General features: G+C 40.8%; 2 protein-coding genes across 3 annotated transcripts in view; both read right to left on the bottom strand.

Moving 5' to 3' along the window:
• Positions 1-25,171, bottom strand: part of LOC129469559 (C-C motif chemokine 2) — a 30,775-nt gene extending 5,604 nt beyond the window's left edge. The window contains exons 1-3 of one of the 2 annotated variants that reach the window (XM_055256322.1): positions 25,032-25,171; positions 24,118-24,235; positions 23,254-23,736 (exon numbers count right to left, since the gene is read on the bottom strand). In XM_055256322.1, coding sequence (XP_055112297.1) covers positions 23,631-23,736; positions 24,118-24,235; positions 25,032-25,107 — 300 coding nt within the window. In that variant the 5' untranslated portion in view covers positions 25,108-25,171 and the 3' untranslated portion in view covers positions 23,254-23,630. Of the gene's footprint in view, positions 1-23,253; positions 23,737-24,117; positions 24,236-25,031 lie in introns of those variants that run through there. The other variant, XM_055256323.2, reaches the window with a different exon arrangement.
• Positions 10,710-12,703, bottom strand: CCL7 (C-C motif chemokine ligand 7). The gene is made up of 3 exons (XM_055256321.2): positions 12,558-12,703; positions 11,689-11,806; positions 10,710-11,256 (listed from the first exon to the last, which is right to left on the bottom strand). Exons 1-3 carry the CDS (start codon positions 12,661-12,663, stop codon positions 11,151-11,153), a joined length of 330 nt encoding a protein of 109 aa, XP_055112296.1. The 5' UTR covers positions 12,664-12,703; the 3' UTR covers positions 10,710-11,150.
• Positions 25,172-26,003: the final 832 nt, after the last annotated feature.

The following is a 26,003-nucleotide window of genomic DNA, read 5'->3' as shown; positions in this document are numbered from 1 at the left end:
CAGTGTGTGATGTTCCCCTCCCTGTGTCCATGTGTACTCATTGTTCAACTCCCACTTATGAGTGAGAGCATGCAGTGTTTGGTTTTCTGTTCCTGTGTTAGTTTGCTAAGAGTGATGGCTTCCAGCTTCATCCATGTCCCTGCAAAGGACATGAACTCATTCTTTTTTATGGCTGCATAGTATTCCATGGTGTATATATGCCACATTTTCTTTATCCAGTCTATTATTGATGGGCATTTGGGTTGGTTGAAGTCTTTGCTATTGTAAATAGTGCTGCAGTAAACGTACGTGTGCATGTTTCTTTACAGTAGAATTATTTATAATCCTTATATACCCGATAATGGGATTGCTGGGTCAAATGGTATTTCTGGTTCTAGATCCTTGAGGAATCACCACACTGTCTTCCACAATGGTTGAACTAATTTATACTCCTCCCACCAACAGTGTAAAAGCGTTCCTATTTCTCCACATCCTTTCCAGCATCTGTTGTTTCCTGACTTTTTAATGATTGACATTCTAACTGGCATGTGATGGTATCTCATTGTGGTTATGATTTGCATTTCTCTAATGACCAGTGATGATGAGCTTTTTTTCATATGTTTGTGGATCACATAAATGTCTTCTTTTGAGAAGTGTCTGTTCATATCCTTCACTCACTTTTTGATGGGATTGTTTTTTTCTTGTAAATGTTTTTAAGTTCCTTGTAGATTCTGGATACTGGCCCTTTGTTGTGTGGATAGATTGCAAAAATTTGGTCCCATTCTGTAGGTTGCCTGTTCACTCTGACGATAGTTTCTTTTGCTGTGAAGAAGCTCCTTAGTTTAATTAGATCCCGCTTGTCAATTTTGGCTTTTGTTGCAATTGCTTTTGGTGTTTTAGTCATGAAGAGTTTGCTCATGCTTATATCCTGAATGGTATTGCCTAGGTTTTCTTCTAGTGTTTTTATGGTTTTACGTCTTACCTTTAAGTCTTCAATTCATCTTGAGTTAATTTTTGTATAAGGTGTAAGGAAGGCGTCCAGTTTCAGTTTTCTGTATATGGCTAGCCAGTTTTCCCAACACTGTTTATTAAATAGGGAGCCCTTTCCCCATTGCTTGTTCTTGTCAGATTTGTCGAAGATCACATGGTTGTAGATTTGTGGTGTTATTTCTGATGCTCTGTTCTGTTCCATTGATCTATATGTCTGTTTTGGTACCAGTATCTTGCTGTTTTTGTTACTGTAGCCTTGTTGTGTAGTTTGAAGTCAGGTAGCATGATGCCTCCAGCTTTGATCTTTTTACTTAGGAATGTCTTGGCTATATGGGGTCTTTTTTGGTTTCATATGAAATTTAAAGTCATTTTTTCTAATTCTGCAAAGAAAGTCAATGGTAGCTTGATGGGAATAGCACTGAATCTATACATTACTTTGGGCAGTATGGCCATTTTTACAGTATTGATTCTCCCTATCCATGAGCATGGAATGTTTTTCCATTTGTTTGTGTTCTCTCATTTCATTGAGCAGTGGTTTGTAGTTATCCTTGAAGAGGTCCTTCACATCCCTTGTAAGTTGTGTTCCTAGGTATTTTATTCTCATTGTAGCGATTGTGAATAGGAATTCACTCATGATTTTGCTCTCTGTTTGTCTATTATTGGTGTATAGGAATGCTTGTGACTTTTGCACATTGATGTTGTATCCTGAGACTTTGCTGAAGTTGCTTATGAGCTTAAGGAGTTTTGGGGCTGAGACTATGGGGTTTTCTGAATACATAATCATGTCATCTGCAAACAGAGACAATTTGACTTCCTCTCTTCCTATTTGAATACAGTTTTTCTCTCTCTCTTGCTTGATTGCCATGGCCAGAACTTCCAATACGATGTTGAATAGGAATGGTGAGAGAGAGCATCCTTGTCTTGTGCTGGTTTTCAAAGGGAATGCTTCCAGCTTTTGCCCATTCAGTATGATATTGGCTGTGAGTTTGTCATAAATAGCTCTTACAATTTTGAGATATGTTCCATCAATACTTAGTTTATTGAGTGTTTTTAATATGAAGGGGTGTTGAATATTATTGAAGGCCTTTTCTGCATCTATTGAGATAATCGTGGTTTTTTGTCATTGGTTCTGTTTATGTGATGGATTATGTTTATTTATTTGCATATGTTGAAAGAGACTTGCATCCCAGGGATGAAGCTGACTCGATTGTGGTGGATAAGCTTTTTGTTGTGCTGCTGGATTCGGTTTGCCAGTATTTTATTGAGGATTTTTGCATTAATGTCCATCAGGGATATTGGCCTGAAATTTTCTTTTTTTGTTGTGTCTTTGCCAGGTTTTGGTATCAGGATGGTGCTGGCCTCATAAAATGAGTTAAGGAGGAGTCTCTCTTTTTCTACTGTTTGGAATAGTTTCAGAAGGAATGGTACCATCTTCTCTTCGTATCTCTGGTAGATTTCAGCTCTGAATTCATCTGGTCCTGGCCTTTTTTTTGGTTGGTGGGCTATTAATTACTGCCTCCATTTCAGAACTTGCTATTGGTCTATTCAGGGATTTGACTTCTTCCTGGTTTAGTCTTGGGAGGGTGTATGTGTCCAGGAATTTTTCCTTTTCTTCTAGATTTTCTAGTTTATTTGCATAGAGGTGTTTATGGTATTCTCTGATGGTAGTTTGTATTTCTGTGGGATCAGTGGTGATCTCCCGTTTATCATTTTTTATTGTCTCTATTTGATTCTTTTCTCTTTTCTTCTTTATTAGTCTGGCTAGCAGTCTATGTATTTTGTTAATTTTTTCAAAAAAACCAGCTCCTGGATTCATTGATTTGTTGAGGGGTTTTTCATGTCTCTATCTCCTTCAGTTCTGCTCTGATCTTAGTTATTTCTTGTCTTCTGCTAGCTTGTGAATTTGTTTGCTCTTGCTTCTCCAGTTCTTTTAACTGTGATGTTAGGTTGCTGATTTTAGATCTTTCCTGCTCTCTAATGTGGGTATTTAGTGCTATAAATTTCCCTCGGAAGCTTTAGCTGTGTCTCAGGAATTCAGGTACATTGTGTCTTTGTTCTCACTGGTTTCAGATAACTTATTTATATCCACCTTAATTTTGTTATTTACTCAGGAGTCATTCAGGAGCAGGTTGTTGAGTTTCCATGTGGTTGTGCAGTTTTGAGTGAGTTTCTTAATCCTGAGTTCTAATTTCATTGCACTGTGGTCTGAGAGACTGTTATGATTTCCGTTCTTTTGCATTTGCTAAGGAGTGTTTTACTTCCAATTATGTGTTCAATTTTAGAATAGGTGCTATGAGGTGCTGAGAAGAATGCATATTCTGTTGATCTGGGGTGGAGAGTTCTGTAGATGTCTATTAGGTCCGCTTGGTCCAGAGCTGAGTTCAAGTCCTGAACATCCTTGTCAATATTCTGTCTCCTTGATCTGTCTAATATTGACAGTGGGGTGTTAAAGTCTCCCACTATTATTGTGTGAGAGTCTAAGTCTCTTTGTAGGTCTCTAAGAACTTGCTTTATGAATCTGGATGCTCCTGCATTGTGTGCATATGTATTTAGGATAGTTAGCTCTTTTTATTGCATTGATCCTTTTACCATCACGTAATGCCCTTCTTTGTCTTTTTTGATCTTTGTTGGCTTAAAGCCTGTTTTATCAGAGACTAGGATTGTAAGCCCTACTTTTTTTTTTTTTTTTTTTTTTTTTTTGCTTTCCAATTGCTTGGTAAATATTCCTCCATCCCTTTATTTTGAGCCTATGTGTGTCTTTTCATGTGAGATGGGTCTCCTGAACATAGCACACCAATGTGTCTCGACTCTTATCCAATTTGCCAGTCTGTGTCTCTTAATTGGGGCATTTAGCCCATTTACATTTAAGGCTAATATTGTTATGTGTGAGTTTGATCCTGTCATCATGACGTAGTTTCTTCATAGTGTCATTGGTCTTTACATTTTGGTATGTTTTTGCAGTGGCTTGTATCAGTTTTTCCTTCCATATTTAGTGCTTCCTTCAGGAGATCTTGTAAGGCAGGCCTGGTGGTGAAAAAATCTCTTGGCTGTTGCTTGTCTGTAAAGGATTTTATTTCTCCTTCTCTTATGGAGCTTAGTTTGGCTGGATATGAAATTCTGCATTGAAAATTCTTTTCTTTAAGAATGTTGAATATTGACCCCCACTCTCTTCTGGCTTGTAATATTTCTGCAGAGAAATCCACTGTTAGTCTGATGGGTTTCCCTTTGTGGGTAACCTGACCTTTCTTTCTCTGGCTGCCCTTAGCATTTTTTTTCTTCATTTCAACCTTGGTGAATCTGATGATTATGTGTCTTGAGGTTGCTCTTCTCGAGGGGTATCTTAGTGGTGTTGTCTGTATTTCCTGAATTGGAATGTTGGCCTGCCTTGCTACTTGGGAAAATTCTCCTGGATAATATCCTGAAGTGTGTTTTCCAACTTGGTTGCATTCTCCCCGTTACTTTCAGGTACACCAATCAATCATAGGTTTGGTCTTTTCACATAGTCCCATATTTCTTGGAGGCTTTGTTCCTTCCTTTTCACTCTTTTTTTCCTCTAATCTTGTCTTCACACTTTATTTCATTAAGTTGATCTTCAATCTCTCATATCCTTTCTTCCTCTTGATCAATTCGGCTATTGATTGTTGTGTATGCTTCACAAAGTTCTCGTGCTTTGCTTTTCAGCTCCATCAGGTCATTTATGTTCTTCTATAAACTGGTTATTCTAGTTAGCAGTTCCTGTAACCGTTTATCGAGGTTCTTAGCTTACTTGCATTGGGCTAGAACATGCTCTTTGGCTCAAAGGAGTTTGTTATTACCCATCTTCTGAAGCCTACTTCTGTCAATTTGTCAAACTCATTCTCTGTCCAGTTTTGTTTCCTTGCTGGCGAGGGGTTGTGATCCTTTGGAGTAGAAGAGGCATTCTGGTTTTTGGAATTTTCAGCATTTTTGCTCTGTTTTTTCCTCATCTTTGTGGATTTATCTACCTTTGATCGTTGATGCTGATGACCTTTGGATGGGGTTTTTGTGTGGGCATCCTTTTTGTTGATGTTGATGTTACTGCTTTCTGTTTGTTAGTTTTCCTTCTAACAGTCAGGCCCCTCTTCTGTAGGTCTGCTGGGGTTTGCTGGAGGTCCACTCCAGACTTGTTTGTCTGGGTATTACCGGTGGATGCTTCAGAACAGCAAAGATTGCTGCCTGCTCCTTTCTCTGGAAGCTTCATTCCAGAGGGGCACCTGCCAGATGCCAGCTGGAGCTCTCCTGTGTGAGGCATCTGTTGACCCCTGCTGGGAGGTATCTCCCAGTCAGGAGGCACTGCGGTCAGTGACCCACTTGAGGAGGCAGTCTGTCCCTTAGCAGAGCTCAAGTGCTGTGCTGGGAGACCCTCTGCTCTCTTCAGAGCTGGCAGGCAGGAACGTTTAAATCTGCTGAAGCTGCACCTACAGCCAACCCTTCCCCGACGTGCTCTGTCCCAGGGAGATGGGAATTTTATCTATAAGCCTGTAACCAAGGCTGCTGCCTTTCTTTCAGAGATACCCTGCCCAGATGAATCAGGAGAGGCAGTCAGGCTACAGCGGCTTTGCTGTGCTACTGTGGGTTCTGCCGAGGACGAAATTCCCGGCTGACTTCTAAAAAGAAAAAAGAAAGAAAAAAGGAAAAAAGGGAGTTTTTCAGGGAGAGGTGAGTGATCAGTGATCAGCAGACAAGGATCCCAGGAATCAGGACTCGTCTTTGTTCTGTAGCTGTGTTCCAGATCTCCTCTAATATTGCAAAGTTATAGACAAACTGGAAAGAGACATTGACGTTGATTTTATTCCAACCCTCTCTTTAAAAAATAAAAATAAAAGAATAGACACCAGAGGCTTGGAGACCAGTGAAAAAATCCTTAAGGGAACTGTGTGGTTTAGGCTGAGTTGATTCTAGAGCTCCTGTTCATTGACTCCCTGTCTTCTGAAATGTGTCGTAACTCTTAGTCTCAATCTCCCTTTGTGCAAAACAGGATCAACGTAGGGTTCATTACTCCTCCTTCTCAAGCATCACTGAGCTCATTTCTGCCGTTTCTTATCACTTTTGGAAGAGAATTACACCAAACTCGATGTTAGTGTAAACATGCTAACAATGTGTCCAGCAGATAGTAAGTTATCAATGGCAATGCTAACCTATGCAATCTATGCAAGGCTCTATCTTACTTCATTTCACATGAGATGACTTATTTAATCCTCCAAACAAAACTACTCGAATTAAGTCCATTTTAAAGATGAGAAAAAGGAGACTTAGAGAAGTTAAATGTCTTCCTCTTCTGTGAAATTCTTTACAAAAGTGAAGCCTGCTTCCCAGATTGCCTTGAGGTTTCCCAAAGCCTTTTTATTTAAAATATTCTTTTTTAAAAAATTTAAAAATATTTTATTTTATTAGAGATGGTGTCTCCCTCTGTCGTCCAGGCTGGAGTGCAGTGGCACCATCATAGCTCACTGTAGCCTCGAACTCCTGGGCCTCAAGTGATCCTCTTGCCTCAGCCTCCAGAGTCACTAGGACTATAGGTGTGCTACCACATCTGTCTGATATTATTTTTTGTAGAGATGGAGGTCTCACTTTATTGCCTAGACTGCTCTTGAACTCCTTGCTTCAAGTAATCCTCCACTTTGGTTTCTCAAAGTGCTGGGATTACAAGAGTGAGACAGAGTACCTGGCCTAAAATATTCTTTTTGTTATAATCCTCTTAGGGCAACCAACTTTACTCTTTTATACAGAGGTGGAAAACTGAGGCACAGAATGTCATAGCTACTTTCCTGGGCTAACTGGTCAGGGTAATGCTAGCTTAGGCTTCTATAACAACAACAACCTCAGTGACTTACTGCAATATTTACTTTTTGTTTGTATTGTAGCCTGATGTTGGTTAGGCAGCTCTCCAAAAGTGCTGTCTTGTAAGGAATGACTCATAGATTCAGGCTGTTTGCCAATTACAGCTTTCGTATGGAACATATGGCCTCCAAGTTCCCAGATGTGAGTGGAGAGAGGGTTGATAGATTGTGTAGGATGTTTTAAAGAACCAGACATAAAAGCTGCTTACATTACTTCTGCCTACTTCACATTGGCCTTCACTCATCATGCAACTCCAGAATAACTGCAGAGGAGCTGAGACATGAAGAGGATCACATGAATATTTGGTGAAGACTAATAGTTTCCATTAGAATCTGCCTTTTGCTTACTTCTTCTCATATGTAGAGTACACAAATAATCCACCCACAAGAGAGGCAACCCAAGGTGCCATTTAGTCATTGCACCAACCTAAATGGACAGGATCTCTTGATGATGGTTAGTTATCTCCATCAGCTGAGATTATGGATCTACTTTGTCCAGTGACCCTGTGAGCTAAAAAGACAAATAATTTGCCACTTACTTAAAGTTTCAAGTTTGAAAAGGACAGGGTACTTGTAATCAACACTCTCATTTATGGAAAGAAAGATGGCATTCATCAATGGCCAATGCACTGTGCCAAGCCTAAAATCCTTCAGACAGATGTTATAAAAGTCTGCCATCCAGAACATCACACACCGGGACCTGTTGGGGGGTGGGGGGCTGGTGGAGGGATAGCATTAGGAGAAATACCTACAGTAAATGACAAGCTGATGGGTGCAGCAAACCAACATGGCACATGTATACCTATGTAACAAACCTGCACGTTGTGCACACATACCCGAGAACTTAAAGTATAACAAAAAGAAAAAAAAGAGTCCCCCATCCTTGATTAGTCTGGTTCTGTCTCTCTGGGGGAGCTCTGTTGTCTTGTGGATCCTGGTTTCTGGTTTCCTTTGTGAGTTCCCTCCTTTTCCATTATTCCCCTTTGGTCACCTCTGAAGTGAGTATTGAAGAGAGACATGCTCTTCTTGGGGGCTCTGCAGTCTTTGAGGACTGCAAGCTGTACAGCAAGGCCTGGAGTTTGTCTTCTTTTTGAACTTTTCAGGATCTCTCATGGTTTCACTGACAATATAGTACAGCTCTGGTAATAACAGTGGGCTTCTGACATCTTCACTCTCAGTCAATTCCATATGCCAGCAGCCACAGCCCAAGTTTCTTTCTTGGTATAATTTTCCAATTATTTTTCCTCTCTCTCTCTCTCTCTCTCTCTCTCCCCCCCCGCCTCTGCCTCTCCTTCTCCTTCTCCTTCTCCTCCTCCTCTTAATGAGGAAGGCTGTGAGGCTTGAATGTTAGGCTACAACTTCGATCTGATTTTTGCCCTATGTTACTTAATCCAACTAAGAATTTTTTTTTCCCATATACTTTTATTGCTGATTTTTTTTTTCATCCTTAAATACCTTCTCTTAATATTTGGGACCCAGAAACAGATGGCTTTTCCAACAACATAAGGTCTTGAATTTGTGGATTTTATTATCTTTCATTTCTACCTTATGACCAGTTGATTTTTTTTTTTTCTGAGCTCATCTTTTTCTTAGAATCCCATCAAAAAGGAAGACAAAAACAACCAACATGCTACTAATGTATCTTTATCAAACTTTCCCCTTGGAGCTACTATTTCAGCAGATAGCACCTGACAGGTTTGACAGTTTGTAACATGAATCTCTTATTTTCTTCAAACTGTGACATCAGCTTCCTCACTGCCTGCTACTAAATATCTAGTTAATGCTACATGTTTCACGTTCTTAATGGTCGCACATGATTGTGCTACTAATTCCTCTATTAATCAGGGTTAAACTAGGCTCCAAACTAGGCTTAGTGGCTTAACACAGCAAATGTTTATTTCTTTCTCATGTCACAGTGCAAGGTAGGCCAGGTGACCAGTGAATTGCGGATATGGACTGCTTCCATCTTGAAGTTGAGCTATATGGAACACATTACTCCTAACATTACCACAACAGAGGAAGAGAGAGCTGTTTATAGGGACGAGGTCTGAAAGTGGCTTATATCATTTTAGCCCTCACCCAAATGGTTAGAATTCAATCACACAGCCCCTGGGTAAATGCAATTTAGGCTGGAAAATATAGAAGAGCCCACAGGTATCTGGGGGACATTTGCAGTCTCTGCTACTTAGGACTGGCACATGTCCAGCAGCAAAGTCTAGGAGGTGGGTAAGTTCCAGCAAAAAACACTCCTTATGCCTAAGCCAGAGGTCACAGGTCAAGCCTGGAGACTACACTGATCTGAAAGACAGAGCATCAGGGAAACTCACTGGTCCCAAGACATGACTGGGAAATAGTTAAAAATGTGTAAGGGACACTTTCCCCATCCAACACTCCATATCAGAGTCTTTGCTGATGGTATCTGGAAATCTGTGTTTGTTTATTAGCATCTAAGTGATGTTGATGCGAATACGACTCCTTGACCTACTCTACATCTCAATCTATGGAGGCTTGGTCAGGTAAAGTAACTTGCCCAAATTTACTAGGCACATTACTGGTGTAACTAGCCTAATCTTTGAATCCCATTGAACTCAATGCCCAGTTATATACCAGCCTCTCTGTTCCTGTTCTTTCTAATTCTCTGTGCCCAAGAGTACAAGGCCTGCATGAAAACACATGATTTTATAATTTTTTGAAAATGAAATTTCAGCAGATTCTGTTTGGCCTTGAGCACATGTAGCCCTTCTCTCCTTTCCTGTCCTACCATCAGACACTCTTCTTAATATTTGCATATATCAGAGGGCTCACTGTGTCTCACAGTATCTATTCATTCACCCCTACTCCTGGTCTGCCTGCTTGTTGTTCTCTCCTGGAATTTAAGATTGCCCTTCTTATTGGTGTGAAGTTAAATAAGTCAAACTTCAAATAATTTAAACTTAAAGCTATTAGGACTTTAATTATTCTGAGCCTTGAGAGGAATGTGGCTATGCAATCTGAGTCGTGCGGCATGCACCTACAACTTCTGCCTTTTTGCTTTTTCCTGTAAACAATTAAGAAGACTGAGCCATGGCAGAGGTAAGACCCCTGAGATCATTACCTCTCCTCAAGGAATAGTAAATAATCTTCCTTAGAACATAGCAACCTATAACCAATCAAATCACTGTGGCGTATGCACCCTGTCTAGTATGAAAAATGTTGTAATCCGGCTGGAACTTCTGTCTTTACTTATGTAATTGAAACTTTTCCAGTTGTTCGGAGTTGATGCTTTTCCAAGTGGCCACCCTCAAGCTTTGTCCTTGAATGAACTCAATACTTATTCATATTTTCTGAATCTCATTGTTTAAGGTTGACTTTGGTGTTTGGGGGTGAGAACTGGTGGGCTGAAGAAGGGGTAGAAAGGGATGTTGGACTTGGTCTGAACACCAATGGTGGCAGAAATCAATGATGGCAGGCACTTGCCAAATCATCTGTTGGTCTCCTACTTGATTTTTTAATGAAAGTGACATTTGTATTATACTAGACTAGAGGATTAATTAGAAGGGGGAAAACCAGCCAGTCACAGGCTGATATAATAGAAGAGGTGACAGGCTTTTGGGTAGAGCATGGGAGAGTGAGATAAAGAATGAGTTTGGGAGGGAAGAAAGGTATTTGAACAAGTGGCTGAAGCAGATGTCAGATCTGGAGCTGGGGGGTGGGTTTATCAGCCTGCGGCTGCCTCTCCCTAACATGCAGGTGAGCCTGGCCTGGGGGAAAGCCCAGAGTCCATTACGTGCTCATTTCTCCACAATCTGAGCCCAACCTCTGCAACCACGCCCTTCACCTTGTCACCCTGTTACCCCCAGCAGCTTTATTACTTTATCCTTTTAAAAAACCATGAATGTCAGCTGTTACACAAAAATATATTTTATGTGAAAATTTGGGAGTCATACATATGCAAACATGTAATTATATCATAACAATATGCTTCCATAGGGACATCATATCTTAACAATTAGAGCAAATCTTTGCACTGATTCTTGTAAGAACTTATACAATACCACCATGAGGTAGAAAAGGGAGTAGCATCCCACAGTTTTTACAGGACTGAGATGACATATGCATCCAAGACTTTACGTTCAAAATCCACCAAAGTCCATGGAAGATTAAATTAAAATATTAATAACTTTTAAAAACTACTTAAGAAAAACCATGATTCACATTATTATGTAAAGCTCATATTCCTTAGAATTAGAATAAAATAATCTCAGAACCACTCTGAGAAAGGACAGGGTATATAAATTATTTGTTTCTCAAGTCATGGCTTGGTTTCAGTTCAGTCATGAATGTTCAAAGCTTCGGAGTTTGGGTTTTCTTATCCAGGTGCTTCATAAAGTCCTGGACCCACTTCAGTGTGGGGTCAGCACAGATCTCCTTGTCCAGTTTGGTCTTGAAGCTGTGGGGGAGAAAGGAGACAGTCAGATGGAACACCTTGAGGGTTCAGCCTAGGAGTGTGACCAAGTCTATGGGAAACCTGTCTAGCCCATCAGCCTAGCTGATGGGGATGCCTCAGGGATGAAGGAGGAAGAAGATAAAACAAAGAAAGGGGACTCAGAGAAGCAGCTTTTTTTGGTAGCCCAAGTGAATCTCTGTTGCTTCCAGGATGAAGGAACTGAGATGTAAAATGATAGCTGGAAAGGGAGCTGAGCGTGAGAAGCCACTTTCTTTTCTTGAATTGTTTCTCACTGGAAAATGTCTGGGATAAGGTTAGAGATGCTGTATGCATCACAGTATTTGACTCCAACTCATTCTGATACTAGTCCTATTCCCTGCCCAGGGAAGAACCTAGGACTGAGGTATGAGGGGTGGGTGGTCATCATCCACACACATTACAGCTTCCCGGGGACAGTGGCTACTGGTGATCCTTCTGTAGCTTTCCAGCCTCTGTTTAGGGATTTTCTTATTGATAAATCTGTAGCAGCAGGTAGTTGAAGTATTAATCCCATCTGCAATGAAACAACAAGAAGAAAAGGCCGTTGAGGGTGTGTCCTGGGTCTTTCTGTTTGTAAAATAGGGAATGGTAAGAAGAAGGAATCAGAAAGAAAGGAAGAGGTGGAGGGAAAAGCTGCCCATCCCAAATCCAATGTCTCTGCCCTTTGAGGCATCTCATAAACTCCCTTTCACTTTTATGGACTATGAAATAGGGATGCACCATCACCAGTTGAAAGGCGGAAGAGGAATTGATGACTACTCTGGGCATTGCTAGGAGGGGCTAATATAATAATCCAATTCCTTAGAGCAAGGGTACCCCAACTATGGATCCCCTTTTAGGCTCTGAGCATTCTATGCTTGCTCATGAGTTTCCCTGATACATACCACCTCTGCAGAACTGCTGTCTCTGGAACCTGGGCTGAATGAAACACAGACCAGATTCTGGGTTTCCCAGCATCTGGAAACAGCCTGCACACCCATCCCCAGAAGCCCCCTGTCTTTGATCACCCTGATCCCAAACTCTGCTGGAAGCAGCTGGGGTGGTAACTGCACTGAGGGTGTTCCCAGAGCTGGAATCCTGGAAGGAGTTGGATTTGGGGTTCGCAGCTGTGTGGTTGGGCTCACCCCTTGTCCTTTTTCTCAGTTACCTTATCTTGGAAAAGTAGCTGTTAAAGTGAGACTGTGTGTATCAGGTCTTCTTGATTGGTCCAGGATAACCCAGAGAGGGGGAAATGTGCTTCAAGGAGAAGGACAGAGGGACCTTACCTGGCTGAGCAAGCCCCTGGGGGCTGAAGGCAGCTGCTGCGAGCAGCAGACACAGAAGTGCTGCAGAGGCTTTCATGATGGAGGGTGAGGTCATGGGCTTCCACATGAGAATTGGAGGTTTCTGGGTTGGTCTCAGCCCCTCTGCTCCTCTGGCAGCTCTGTCTCTGCCTTTTATAGGAAGCAGAGAGGATGAATCATAGGATGGAGTAATAAATCTGTGGAGTAATAAATCTGCTGAGCCAGTGCACTTCAGTGGGAGGATAGGAAATGAGAGTATGAGTAGAGGCTAGCCTGTTTTTCAGCTAAGATCAGGAGTGGTAGGTGAGGTAGGGTCTATGTAGAGGAAGAATACACTATGTAATCTATGGCTATTATTAAGAGACCAGTTTCTCTGAAATGAGACACCTTTATAGAAAAAGGAAGGAATCGGGGATACCAAAGTCAAAGATATATAAGGGATATTCCCCTTTTCCCTTTGGAATTGCATCCCTCGGACACGAGTCCACAAAGAGACACTCAAACTTTGGCTCAACTCTACAAAGGACTCAAAGATTCTTCACTGTCTTAAATCCTGGTGGCTTTCTAAAATCCAGAGAAAAGTAAAATAATAGAACATTAGCAGAAAAATAGAATTCAGTATTCTCAGAATAATAGTACCTAAAATTGTAGTGTCTATTTTAGTAACCTATTGCTGCATAACAATCTATCTGAAAACAGTGACTTAAAACAGTAACAATCCTCTGGGTTTTTTTGCTCTTGAATATATCACAAGGCCTTCATTCAATGTCTGGGGTCTGGGCTGGGAGGACTTCAACAGCCGGCAGTTGGACCAGATGGAATTTCTCAGGTCTCTCTCTCTCTCTCTCTCTCTCTCTGTGTGTGTGTGTGTGTGTGTGTGTGTGTGTGTGTGTGTGATCTTTCCAGTGGTCCCTCCACATGGCTAGATATTTTGCATGATGGCTTAAGGATCCCAGGTGCAAGGTTAGGGAACATAGTCATACCTCTTAATGGGAAGAGTGGAAAAGAATTTGAGGATATGTTTTAAAACCACTATTTGTTTTATAGGCTATCAGAACCGCACAGCATATCAAGATCTTAAAATATTGTGTTTCTAAAATATCTGATGAGCTGTGAAAATATTTTTCCAAGTAAAAGAATATAGGGAAGGCAAATTTATGGACAAAATCAGAGACCTTCAGTTTGAATCAGAGACAAGAGACTTCTCGTCATTCTTCCCACACACATATCTCAGGAATACAAAGAATAAATTTAGGAAACCACTAATCTAGCTCCTCATCTCACATACACATTACAAAATCACCAACTAATCACCTTTGATGTCAGTGAAAAGGGATTTGATTAGAGACCATGGGTGGGGTCCTTATGCCTCTAACTGGGCCATGCATCATGGACATGGAATGCAAAAGAGGAAAGTTATTCAATGGGGGAATTGAGCATTATACAACCTTGAATATTAATTTGGGAACAATGCAAGGCTTTGATTCTGGTTTTAGTTTTATGTCATTTTATCTTACCCCTATGACTTTGCTTAGGCTAGTCATTCTCTCAATTAGCTCTTTTTTAAATTGTTTTTACTCCCAGCTCCAGAAATTGGTGAAGAGTTGACCTACTTTCAATCTCCTTATTTATGGAGTCTTCCCAGCTCACTCTAATGTAACACATTAGAACAGTATATTTTCTAACCCAGGGTGTACGTTCCATCCACTTGGTGCTTCTAAAAAGCAGAATCCTTTCCTTTGACTTTTCTTTCTTTTTCTTTTTTCTTTTATTTTGTAAGACAACCATCATGAATAACCCGCTGAATGATCCACGATGTTGGAGTAGAACACAGGGGTCCTGCCCAGAAGTTACCTTTCCTGGATCTGTCTGGTAAGCAGCTCAAGGAAGTACTCATGGGTTCCAGTTGGTTAAACCTTTCTCCTTCAGAAAATCCTTAAGTGAAGTACCCCAAGATGTCCCTGCCTAAGATCCCAGAGAAAACGCCTGCTTATACTTATGATGGAAAGGCCTGTAGCTATTACCCACAAGACCTGAGAATGGTAAAAATAAGAGGCTGTTGAATTGTTGCAGAATTTTGTAAAAACTTTTAAATAATTTAAAGACAATATCAGCTGGTTGTAGAAAATATGGCAAAATTAGAAACACTCATTAAAAAAAGAATATTATTGTACATTATCAACATCAGAAGGTGTAAGTGGTTAATTTCCTTCCAGATTAAAAAATATATATTTTTAACCCTTAGTCACAAAAGTATGTCCTTCTTTGTCTCTAGTAACAATTTTTGTCTTAAAATTTATTTGTCTGATATTATTAACAGTATAGCCACTAGCTCTTTTTTGATGATCATTTCCATGGGGTGTCTTTTCCCATACTTTTACTTTCAAATTATCTGAGATTTCAAATTTACAACATGTGTCTTATAGATAGCATATAGCTGATTTATTTTAAAAATTCATTTACTCAACCTTTGCTTTTTAGTTGGGGTTTTAATCCTTTTACATTTAGTGTAATTACTGATGAAGTAGGATTACCATCTGATATTTTCCCTTTTTTGTATATTTATGTCTCTTTTGTTCCTCACTTTTTAAATTATTACTTTACTTTATGAACCATAAATATTTTCTACTGTACCATTGTATTTCCCATTTTTATCATATATGTTTGAGTTATTCTCTTAATGGCTACCCTGGGGATTATCATTAACATCATAATTTATAACAACCTATTCTCTCTAGAGAATTCTACCATATATTTAAGGAAGATTTAATACCAATACTCCTCAAGCTCTTCTAAGATATTGAAGAGAAAGAAACACTTCCAAACTTACTACTATATAAGGCCAGGATTACCCTGATACCAAAGTTGAACAAAGGCACTGCAAGAAAGGAAAACTACCAGCAAATATCCCTGATGAATATTAATGCAAAAATCCTCAACAAAGCACTAGCAAACCGAATTCAAAAGCATATTAAAAGGATTATATACCATCACTAAGTAGGATTTATTTCTGGAATGGAAGGATAATTCAACATACAAAAACCAATCAATGTAATATGCCACATTAACAGAATGAAGAACAAAAATTACATTATAATCTCAATTTCATGACAAAAAAGCATTTGACAAAATTTGACATCTTTTCATGATAGGAATACTCAACAAACTAGGAAAATAGTGTGGAAATAGAAAATACCTCAACATAATAAAGTCCATGTATGAAAGGCCCACAGTTAAAATCATATACAATAGAAAAAGACTGAAAGCATTTTCTTGCTTCTGTCATTTCTGTTAAATGTAGTACTGGAATGAGACCCATCTGAACCAAACAAGAAAAAAAGTCATCTAAATTGGAAAGGAAGAAGTAAAATCATCTGTTTCCAGATGATATGACTTTATATGTAGAAAACCCTGAAAATTTCACACATGCAAAAGAAATGTTACAACTAATAAAGGAATTCAGCAGAGTACAAATACAACACATCAAATCAACACACAAAAATCAGACATTTTATATACATCAGCAATAAACAGTTTGAAAAGAAAATTAATAAAGCAATTCCATTTACAATAACATTGAAAAGAAGAAAATATTAGGGATTAACCAATATTTAGAAGTAAAAACTTGAACAACAAAAACTACAAAATATTGCCCAAAATTAAAGAAGATACAAATAAATGAGAAGACATCCCAGGTTTATGAATTGGAAGAATAAGTATTGTTAAGATTGACAGCTTAACAATGCTACTCAAGTAATCTACAGATTCAATGCAATCCTATCAGAATCCCAATAATATTTTTGCAGAAATAGAAAAATCCATCTTAAAATTCACATGGAATATCAAATCATTCCAAATAGTCAAAAACAATTTTGAAAAAGAAAAAACAAACTTGATGGTCTCACTCTTATCAATTTCAAAACATATTACAAAGCTACAGTAATCAAAATAATGTGTTATTCGCATGAAGACAGACATATAGACCAATAGAATAGAATAGACAGCCTAGAAAGAAAATCTCTTGTATATGGTCAAATGATCTTTGACAAGGATGTCAAGACCACTCAGTAAGGAAAGGTCAGTCTCTTAAACAGATGATGTTGGGGAAACTAGATATCCAAATGAAAAGATTAAAGCTGGACCCTTGCTGGGCGTGGTGGCTCACGCCTGTAATCCCAGCACTTTGGGAGGCCAAGGTGGGTGGATCACCTGAGGTCAGGAGTTCAAGACCAGCCTAACCAACATGAAGAAATCCCATCTCTACTTAAAATACAGAATTAGCTGGGGTGGTAGTACATGCGTGTAATCCCAGCTACTCAGGAGGCTGAGGCAGGAGAATCGCTCCAACCCAGGAGACGGAGGTTGCAGTGAGCCAAGATCATGCCATTGCACTGCAGCCTGGGCAACAAGAGTGAAACTCCATCTCAAAAAAAAAAAAAAAAAAAAAAAAAGCTGGACCCTTGCATTATACCATATACAAAATTCAACTCAAAATGGATCGAAGACTTAAATGCAAGATATAAAATTATAAACCCCCTAGAAGAAAGTAGGGGGAAATCTTTATGATATTGGATTTGACAATTTTTTTTTTTTTGAAATGGAATTTCACCCTTTTTGCCCAGGCTGGAGTGCAATGGCACGATCTCAGCTCACTGCAACCTCTGCTTCCCAGGTTCAAGTGACTCTCCTCCCTCAGCCTCCCAAGTAGCTGGGATTACAGGTTCTCACCACCATTTCTGGCTAATTTTGTATTTTTAGCAGAAATGGGGCTTCACCATGTTGGCCAGGCTGGTCTCGAACTCCTGATCTCAAGTAATCTGCCTGCCTCAGCCTCCCATAGTGCTGGGATTACAAGTGTGAGCCACTGCACTCAGCTGGTTTTTTTTTATATAACACCAAAAGCACAGGGAACCAAAGCAAAAATAGATAAACGGAATTACATCAAACGTAAACACTTTGGTGTATTGAAGGGCACAATCAGCAGAATGAAAAGTCAATCTATGAAATGAGAGAAAATATTTACAAATCATGTAACTGATAAGGGGTTAACATTAGAATATATAAAGAATTTCAGGTTGGGCGCAGTGGCTCACGCCTGTAATCTCAACACTTTGGGAGGCTGAGGCAGGCAGATCACTTGAGGCTAGGAGTTAGAGATCTGCCTGTCCAAAGTAGTGAAACCCAGTCTCTACTAAAAATATAAAAACTTAGCTGGGTGTGATGGTGCATGCCTGTAATCCCAGCTACACGGAAGGCTGAGGTACAAGAATCACTTGAACTCGGCAGGTGGAGGTTGCAGTGAGCTGAGATCACACCACCGCACTACATCCTGGGCAACAAAGTGAAACTCTGTCTCAAAAGAAAAAAAAGAACTTCTACAGCATCGACAATAAAAAACAAATAACCCAATTAAAAATAGGCAAAGGATTTCAATATACATTTTCCAAAGATGACATACAAATGACCAACATGCATCTGAAAAGATGCTCAATATCACTAATACTAGGAACATGCAAACCAAGACCATAGGGAGGTATCACTTCACCTCCATTAGGATGGCTAGTATCAAAAAGACAGAAAATAACAAGCGAAGACAAGGATGTGATAAAACTGGAACCTTTGTTTACTGTTGGTGGGAATGTAAAATGGTGCAGCTACTATGGAAACATTATGGTAGATCTTAAAAAAAATAAAAATAGGATTACCAAATGATGCAACAATCCCACTTGTGGATATATATCCAAAGGAACTGAAAGCAGAATCTGGAAGAGACATTTGCATATCCACATTCAGAACAGCATCATGCACAGTAACCACAAGATGAAAACAACCCAGCTGTCAATCACTGAATGAATGGATAAACAAAATGTGCTATATACATACAAGGGAATATTATTCAACCTTAAAAAAGAAGAGAATTTTGACACATGCTTTAAAATGAATGAACCTTGAGAACATTATGTTAAATAAAATAATCATTCACCAAAAGACACATATTGTATAATCCCACTTATAGAAGATACCTAAAGTAGTTAAATTCATAGAAGAAGAAGGTAGAATGGTGGTTGCCAGGGGCTGCGCAGCGGAGGAAATGAGCAGGTATTGTTTAATGAGTATGCAATTTCAGTTTTACAAGATGAAAACATTCTGGAAATTGCACAACAATGTTAAGTATATTAACATTAACAATACTGAAATATACACTTAAAAATGGTAAATACGATACATTTCATGGTATGCATTTTTTAGCCAAAATTTTTCAAAATTAAAAACTTTAAAATAGAGATAATGATACCTTATGGAAATGAATTTTATAGCCTCCAACTGAAAGATTGACAGTACTTTTAAAAAATGAACAATTTATCTGCTCAATTTAAACACTCATTTACAAGGAGGAATCGGAACAAGATGCTTAAAATAAACATTCTCATTGGACGAGGAAGACTGGGAGACACACAGCAATGACTGATTTGTAGAAATTCTGATATACTGCTGGGCAGACATCAAAAGGGACTCTTCCTGGAACAGGAACAGGAGCTCTGATCTCACTTGCAGGCAGGGCTTCCTTGTTGGAGGCTCCAGATCCACCTTCTGTAAGGCCCTTGCTTGTCCATTTCTTCTCCTTGGCCGCACTGTACATGGAACTCAGTGGACATGCTCTCATTCAGTGGCCATCATGGCTTGTTTGTAGCTCATGGAAGATTCGCGAGTTGTTTTATAGATAGAATAGTCAAAGGCTTTTTCAGTCTTGGCTTCTGATTTTCCTGGCAACATAATTTTCTCAAAAAATTACTAGCACTTTTCCAATCTGCCAGTAAAGACGTGTAAAATCTCTTTCTACTAGTAGTGCTTGGCATATTTCTGTGCTTCCTCCACACCCAACCCATAACTGTCTTTTAGGATCAGGCTCCTGGGCTAGAATGGGAATGCCACATTGTTAACCCACTATATTCCTGAAGCCACTCTGTCAAACTGAAAGGTTTTATGGATATTTTGTTGTTCAAATCATTTTTAAAAATTCCATCCCACTGCCTGGGATGGTGAAACAGTTGTATTTCAAACTTTACAATGTCCTAAATGTCTCCACTCTATGCTCCCTTTTGTTCCTGAATGTAAATTGATCAAGGCTAGGTCAGAACAAAGGACACTATGAAAACCCAAGTCAGAGGTTATCAGGACTGGCTGTCAGCTCCAATGACCTGAATATGAGAGAACTGAGGAGCACATGGCATCAAACTCATCTGTGCACCAGTATCCATCTTCTAGGGAACTCGTAAAATACAGCAATGGGAAGAGGAGCCTTCCCCCCATTGTAACATTCTAAATCAGAATCTTCGAGGATGTCGTGATGTTTTGGAAAGACCTCAGATGACTCTAATGTACCTTAGGTCACTTAGGAAGCATTTAATGCACAAATTAAATCCACAGCTTTTGAACCCACAGATAAAAGGTGACTTGCAAAAGTTTGCCTGACAATCTAGTTACCAAACCAGATACAGATCTCAAAGGCCAGGTCATAGTGTCCAACTACCTATTGTAAATCTTCACCTGGCTCCTGGCCGTGATAGTCTCAGTAGTGTCCCTCTCCCAATGATGCTCACATCCTTGTAGCCAGGTGCGGTGGCTCACACCTGTAATCCCAACACTTTGAGAGGCCAAGGTGGGCGGATCACTTGAGGTCAGGAGTTTGGGACCAGCCTGGCCAACAGGGTAAAACCCCATCTCTACTAAAAATACAAAAATTAGCCAGGTGTGGTGGTGCACGTCTGTAATCCCAGTTACTTGGGAGGCTGAGGCAGGAGAATCACTTGAACACAGGAGGCAGAGGTTGCAGTGAGCTGAGATTGTGCTACTGCACTCCAGCCTGGGCAACAGAGCGAGACTCCATTTCCAAAAAAAAAAAAAGCCTACATCCTAATCGAATCCCTATGCTTTATAAGTATGCTACCTGACATAGCAAAAGAAATTTTATAAATGTGATTAACTTAAGAATCTTGAGATGAAGATATTATCCTGGATTATCCAGATGGGCTCAGCATAATCACAATATAATCACCTTTTAAGATGAAGGCACGAAAGTCAAAGTCAGAGACAAGACGTGACTATGAAAGAAAAGGAGTGAGAGAGAGAGAGAGAGGTTTTTTAAGATACAGGAAGAGACCATGAGTTAAGGAATTCGGGTAGCCTCTAGCAGTTGGAAAAAAGCAAGAAAATGGATTCTCCCCTAGAACCTCTGGAAGGAATGAATATAGCCCTATGGACCCATGATAACTTCTGACCTCCAGAACTATAAGACAATGTATTTTTTTGCTTTAAGCCATTAAGCTTATGGTAATTTGTTACAGTAACAATAAGAAACTAATACAGATTTTGGTACTTGGAAATATGGTGCTTCTGTAACTAACACCTGCAGATGTGGATGTGGCTTTGGATTTGAATAATGAGCATAGGCTGGAAGAATTTTGAGCATGACATAAAAAGCCTAGATTTCCTGGAACTGACTGTTGGCAGCAACAGGAAATGAATGCATTGCACTTGGCACTTTCTTCTAAAACAGAGTCTCACCACTGCCAATGCCCTGTGTTCAGTTTCATCATGCAAGGAGCAAGGAACTCCATGCTTGGGTGGAAAACAGTATGGAGTCAAGACTTCCTGAAAATGAAGAGATGTGACCTGCCAGGGGAATGTAAGCAGATTAATTTGGGGTTTGAGCATGTGGATCCCCCCTTTCTCTGCCTCCTCTCCTCCCAGACTGTCTGCCTCAAATCTGCCTGGCGTCACAGGGCTGCTGCTTGGAAGCCATATGATGAGGTCTCATTTGTTTGCATTCTATTCTCTTTTTGCCTCTTGGCATCTACTGCAATTTGAGATTTCACTCCTGATTGGTGATCAAGGCCAGGGAATGTAGGGGTAGAGGAGAGGCAGGGAGGGCTGCTTGACCTGGAGTGAGGGTCAGTGAGTTTTCTAAATAGCTGTCAATAAATTATCTGCTGACTGATGCATCAGCTCATTGGAGCTTTGAAGGGATTCCATAGTCTGATTCAGGGACCCTGGACTGGCTCAGGAATGTAGAAGCAGAATCCCTTCTCTCCCTCTGCAACTTGTTAGTAGAAATGGAAGTTTTCCAAGAGATGTGCTCCCAGATCCGAAAGAGAACCTAAGTTTCTCTGGGTTCCTATTTGTAACACGTTATCATCCCTGTATGATCAATGTAGGCTCGGAATATCTGACCTGTCCTGACTGACAAAGCAAGTCAGTGCTGGATGCAGGTGAGAACCTGAGTGTTCTTCTTGCCAGTCAAAGTTGTCCCCAGCACCTCATGCTACCAAAAGCACTGCTTGCTCTAGCTTGACACAGTGGTCATTTCCCCACCAGATTGGGAAGTTAAGAACCATGCAGTTTATTCAACAGAGCAAGACATCTGCTTTCCTGAGTGTTGGGGTGGTGTGGGTGCCCAGGCGGGCCAAATGCTTTATAGGTGGGACAAATATCATGCAAAGGAATACACACTTCAGGTGGCTATTTAGGAATAGGAGGCTCATCTGTTTCAATGGATGATTCCAGGTGCCTGAGATTGGGATGGGGGGATAGTAATGGAGGGAAACACATTCTGGTTTCAGGGAAGCTGCACCCTTAAAATGTGGGTTGAAGATGAGGTTTTCATATCTTAAGTCACAGGTCTTTCTCCTCCATTTACAACATGCAGCATTTCACCCTGCATGGCTCATTCTTCTCCGTTGCTGCCTCTTTGGCTCCATATTTAGGCCTTCATCATCTCTTGCTTGGACCATGGCAATAGCTTCTCACTAGTCCCTCTTTCTCCGTGTATGTATAAAATCTATAAGTTACATTTCCTGAAACTTATCTCTGAATCTGTAAACATGGCACATCGCTCCTCGTTGGACTGAAGATTCTCAACGTTTCCTTTTAACCTACAGAGTTGAGTACTAACTCTTCACCCTAACATTCAAATCCCTTGACTCAACCTTCCTTTCTAACTTGTCATCCCTTGACATTGGTGTGGGTCCGAATTCGCATCTGATTCATTGGTTTTCTCCCTGCTTGATGTACACGTCATCACCATTTCTACCTCCAGGTATTTGCTCCCACTCTTCTTTCTCGTTTCTTAATGATCCTATAATTTTTCTAGAAAAGCCTTATTCATTCATAAATAATAAGTTCAAGTCTCATCATCTCTATGAAACTTCAGTCTAATCATCTTATCTATGGTGATTAACTCTTTCCTTATTTCCTAATACTGGCAGTGTCTGTATTACTCCAGGTTGGGGTATTAATTGGAGAGGTACAGACTGGGGGGTGGGTAGCCCAGTTAGGGGGCAGTTGTGATATGTTAAGGGAAGAATTGCATGCAGGGATCAGGGTCTGTTAGGAAAGGAATGGGGTTTGGGCTCTTGCTAAATGGGTGACCAAGGTCATTGGGCTCTGGGCTGCTTATGTTGAAGACTGGAAGGGTGGTGCTTTAATGCCTAACTGGCCTGCCATAAAGATTTTTCTATGGATACTCAGAGGAGACCACCCAGTGGAGAAGACTGGGGCCAATCCACATTCCCATTCCTTCAAAATGTGAGCCCCACCCTCTGAAATCGTGTTCCTTTGTCACCATGAAGCTCATACTCTCAGCTTTGTAATTTCCTTCAAGAAAACACTGGAAGTCAGGTTTTGTACAAAAATATATTTATTTTGTGTAATAGTTACAAAATATTCATTTCCACAATAATATTTTAGCAATGCATTGGAATGTTAAAACAAAAATTCTTTGTATTAATGATTCTTGCAAAGACCCTCAAAACATCCCAGGGGTAGAACTGTGGTTCAAGAGGAAAAGCAATTTCCCCAAGTCTCTGTATCTAAAAAACACTAGTACCATGAAAGATAAACTTAAAACATCAATAACTTAAATAAAAATTAACATTACTTAAGGCATAATGTTTCATATCAACAAACAAAATTCATTATAATAAAATAAAATAGGGTATCTGGGGAAAGCTGGGGAAAATAAGTTAGCTGCAGATTCTTGGGTTATGGAGTGAGTGTTCAAGGCTTCGGAGTTTGGGTTTGCTTGTCCAGGTGGTCCATGGAATCCTGAACCCACTTCTGCTTGGGGTCAGCACAGATCTCCTTGGCCACAATGGTCTTGAAGCTGTGGGGAGGGAGGACAGAGTTAGATGAAGTTCCTCTGCAGTTTTGGCCTACAAGTGCAGCCCATTCTGCACCAACGGGCTGCCATGGGAGCTAGAGGAGGAAGGCAGGTGGAAGGAGGGAACCCAGGGCAAACTGCTCCTATAGGTGTCCAGGTGGAGCCATCCTGACTTCAAGCTAAAGAAATTGGGGTGTTCTGAATAGGCACCCAGGTGGAGAGTGATGTTGGGGTTCACTTTTTCCCTTGGTGCCTCAGTTTTCCCATTGGGAACCTTGTACATTAAGTTAAATAGTGCACTCTCTGACTCTAGGTTTATGAGGCTTGCTCCTTGCTCCGCAAGGAAGAACCTCAGGCCGGGGAAGGTTGGTATGCTGAACTCACATCACAGCTTCTTTGGGACACTTGCTGCTGGTGATTCTTCTATAGCTCGCCAGCCTCTGCACTGAGATCTTCCTATTGGTGAAGTTATAGCAGCAGGTGACTGGGGCATTGATTGCATCTGGAAAATAAACCACAAAGAAAACGCATTTTAGGATGAACTGGATTATTCTGATCTTAAGAGCAGAAAAGAGTCATGAGGAAAAAGCAAAAGGAAGGCAGGAGAAGAGAAAGAGCTCATTAAATCCCAGTGCTTCTGCCTATATCTCAGAGCTAGAATGTGATCTTTAACCCAATGACTCAGTTTCCTATGCTGTAAAATGGGTATATAACATTGATAATGGACAGAGAGAAGGAGGAGCTTTTAAAGCTAGATAATGCCTAGAAGTGTCATTAAGACGGACCAATAATCCAGATGATCAATGCCAGGGAAGATCAGCTGGGGAGCCCCGGTATGAGTCTCCTTTTAGACTCTGAACAGTCTATGCCTGGTCATGAGTTTCCGTGATACTCATTACCTCTGCAGAGTCACCGTCTCTGGAAGCTAAGGTGAATGAAGCACAGACCAGATTCTGGGTCTCCAGCGTGTCTGGAAACAGCCTACACACCCACCCTCTCTTTGATTAGCCTGATCCCCAAACTCTGCTGGAAGCAGCTGGGAGAGTAACTGTGCTGAGTGTGTTCCCAGAGCTGGAATCCTGGAAGGAGCTGGATTTGGGGTTCACAGCTGGAATTCTAGTTCAGGCTCTGCCCAGCAGCAGCGGTGTGGTTGGGCTCACCTCTTGTCCTTTTCTGAGTCACCTTATCTTGGAAAAGTAGCGTTAAAGCAAGACTGTGGGTACCACGTCTGCTTGGACGGTCCATGATAACTCAGAGAGAGGACAGTGTGGTTCAAGAAGAAGAAGAGGGGGCCTTACCTGGCTGAGCCAGCCCCTGGGGGCTGAAGGTGGCTGCTATGAGCAGCAGGCACAGAAGTGCTGCAGAGACTTTCATGCTGGAGGCGAGAGTGCGAGCTTCAGTTTGAGAATTGGATGTTTCTGGGTTAGTCTCAGCCTCTGTTCCTCTGGCTGCTGTCTCTGCCTCTTATTGAAGCAGAGAGAGGGAGAGAGGGCGGAGTCAAGCAGGAGGAGGGATCTTCCATGAATGATAAGTGGGCTGTTAAATCTGCTGAGCAAATGCAGCATCCTGTGGATTTCCAGGAAATAGGAAAGGGAAGCAGTGGGTCACGAGACACTTTTTCCATTCACTGCTGAGACCAAATGAGCAAATGGGGAGGATGGGGTGCCATTAAGCCCAGACTGACCACAGATGTGAACTAAGAGGGTTATTTTTAAGGATTCCGCTTTCTCTGAAGCGAAAACTGCAGAAAAGGAAGGAAGCGAGGAAACTAGATGAAAGCATGTCAGGCTCGCTGCCAGCTTACCTTCGGGCCACAGTCCAAGGGGCCTCCCAGCCAGGAAGGAGCTCTCAAGCTTTGGCTGGCTCCCTGACAATGCATTAAATCCATTTGCTCATTCAAATGCAGGATAGTAGCATAATAGAAGCCTAGCAGAACTGTAGGATTGTGTAAACATTGAACTGAATTCTAGGAGTTCTAGGGTTTCAGACTTGGACAAAGCCATAGACATCATGTAGTGCTGCAGAAGAAATGCCTTTGTCATACTCACAGAGCGCTTACTCTGCTAGGAATATTCTCAGACCTTTACAAATATTAACTCTGTAAATTCCCCAACTTTATCTTGTAGGGATTGCTAATTTCCATGTTATAGATCAGGCAACTGAGGCACAGAAGGGTTAAATAGCCTGCTCAAGGTCCCCTCGAGCACAGAACCCAGGCAGCCCTGTCCCCAGTGGGCTGCCACCTCTGTGACATACTGCTGAAAGGAAAC

Source organism: Symphalangus syndactylus, chromosome 20 (genome assembly GCF_028878055.3).
Source record: "Symphalangus syndactylus isolate Jambi chromosome 20, NHGRI_mSymSyn1-v2.1_pri, whole genome shotgun sequence".
Classification (NCBI taxonomy): domain Eukaryota; kingdom Metazoa; phylum Chordata; class Mammalia; order Primates; family Hylobatidae; genus Symphalangus; species Symphalangus syndactylus.
This window is presented reverse-complemented; position numbering and strand designations above follow the sequence as displayed.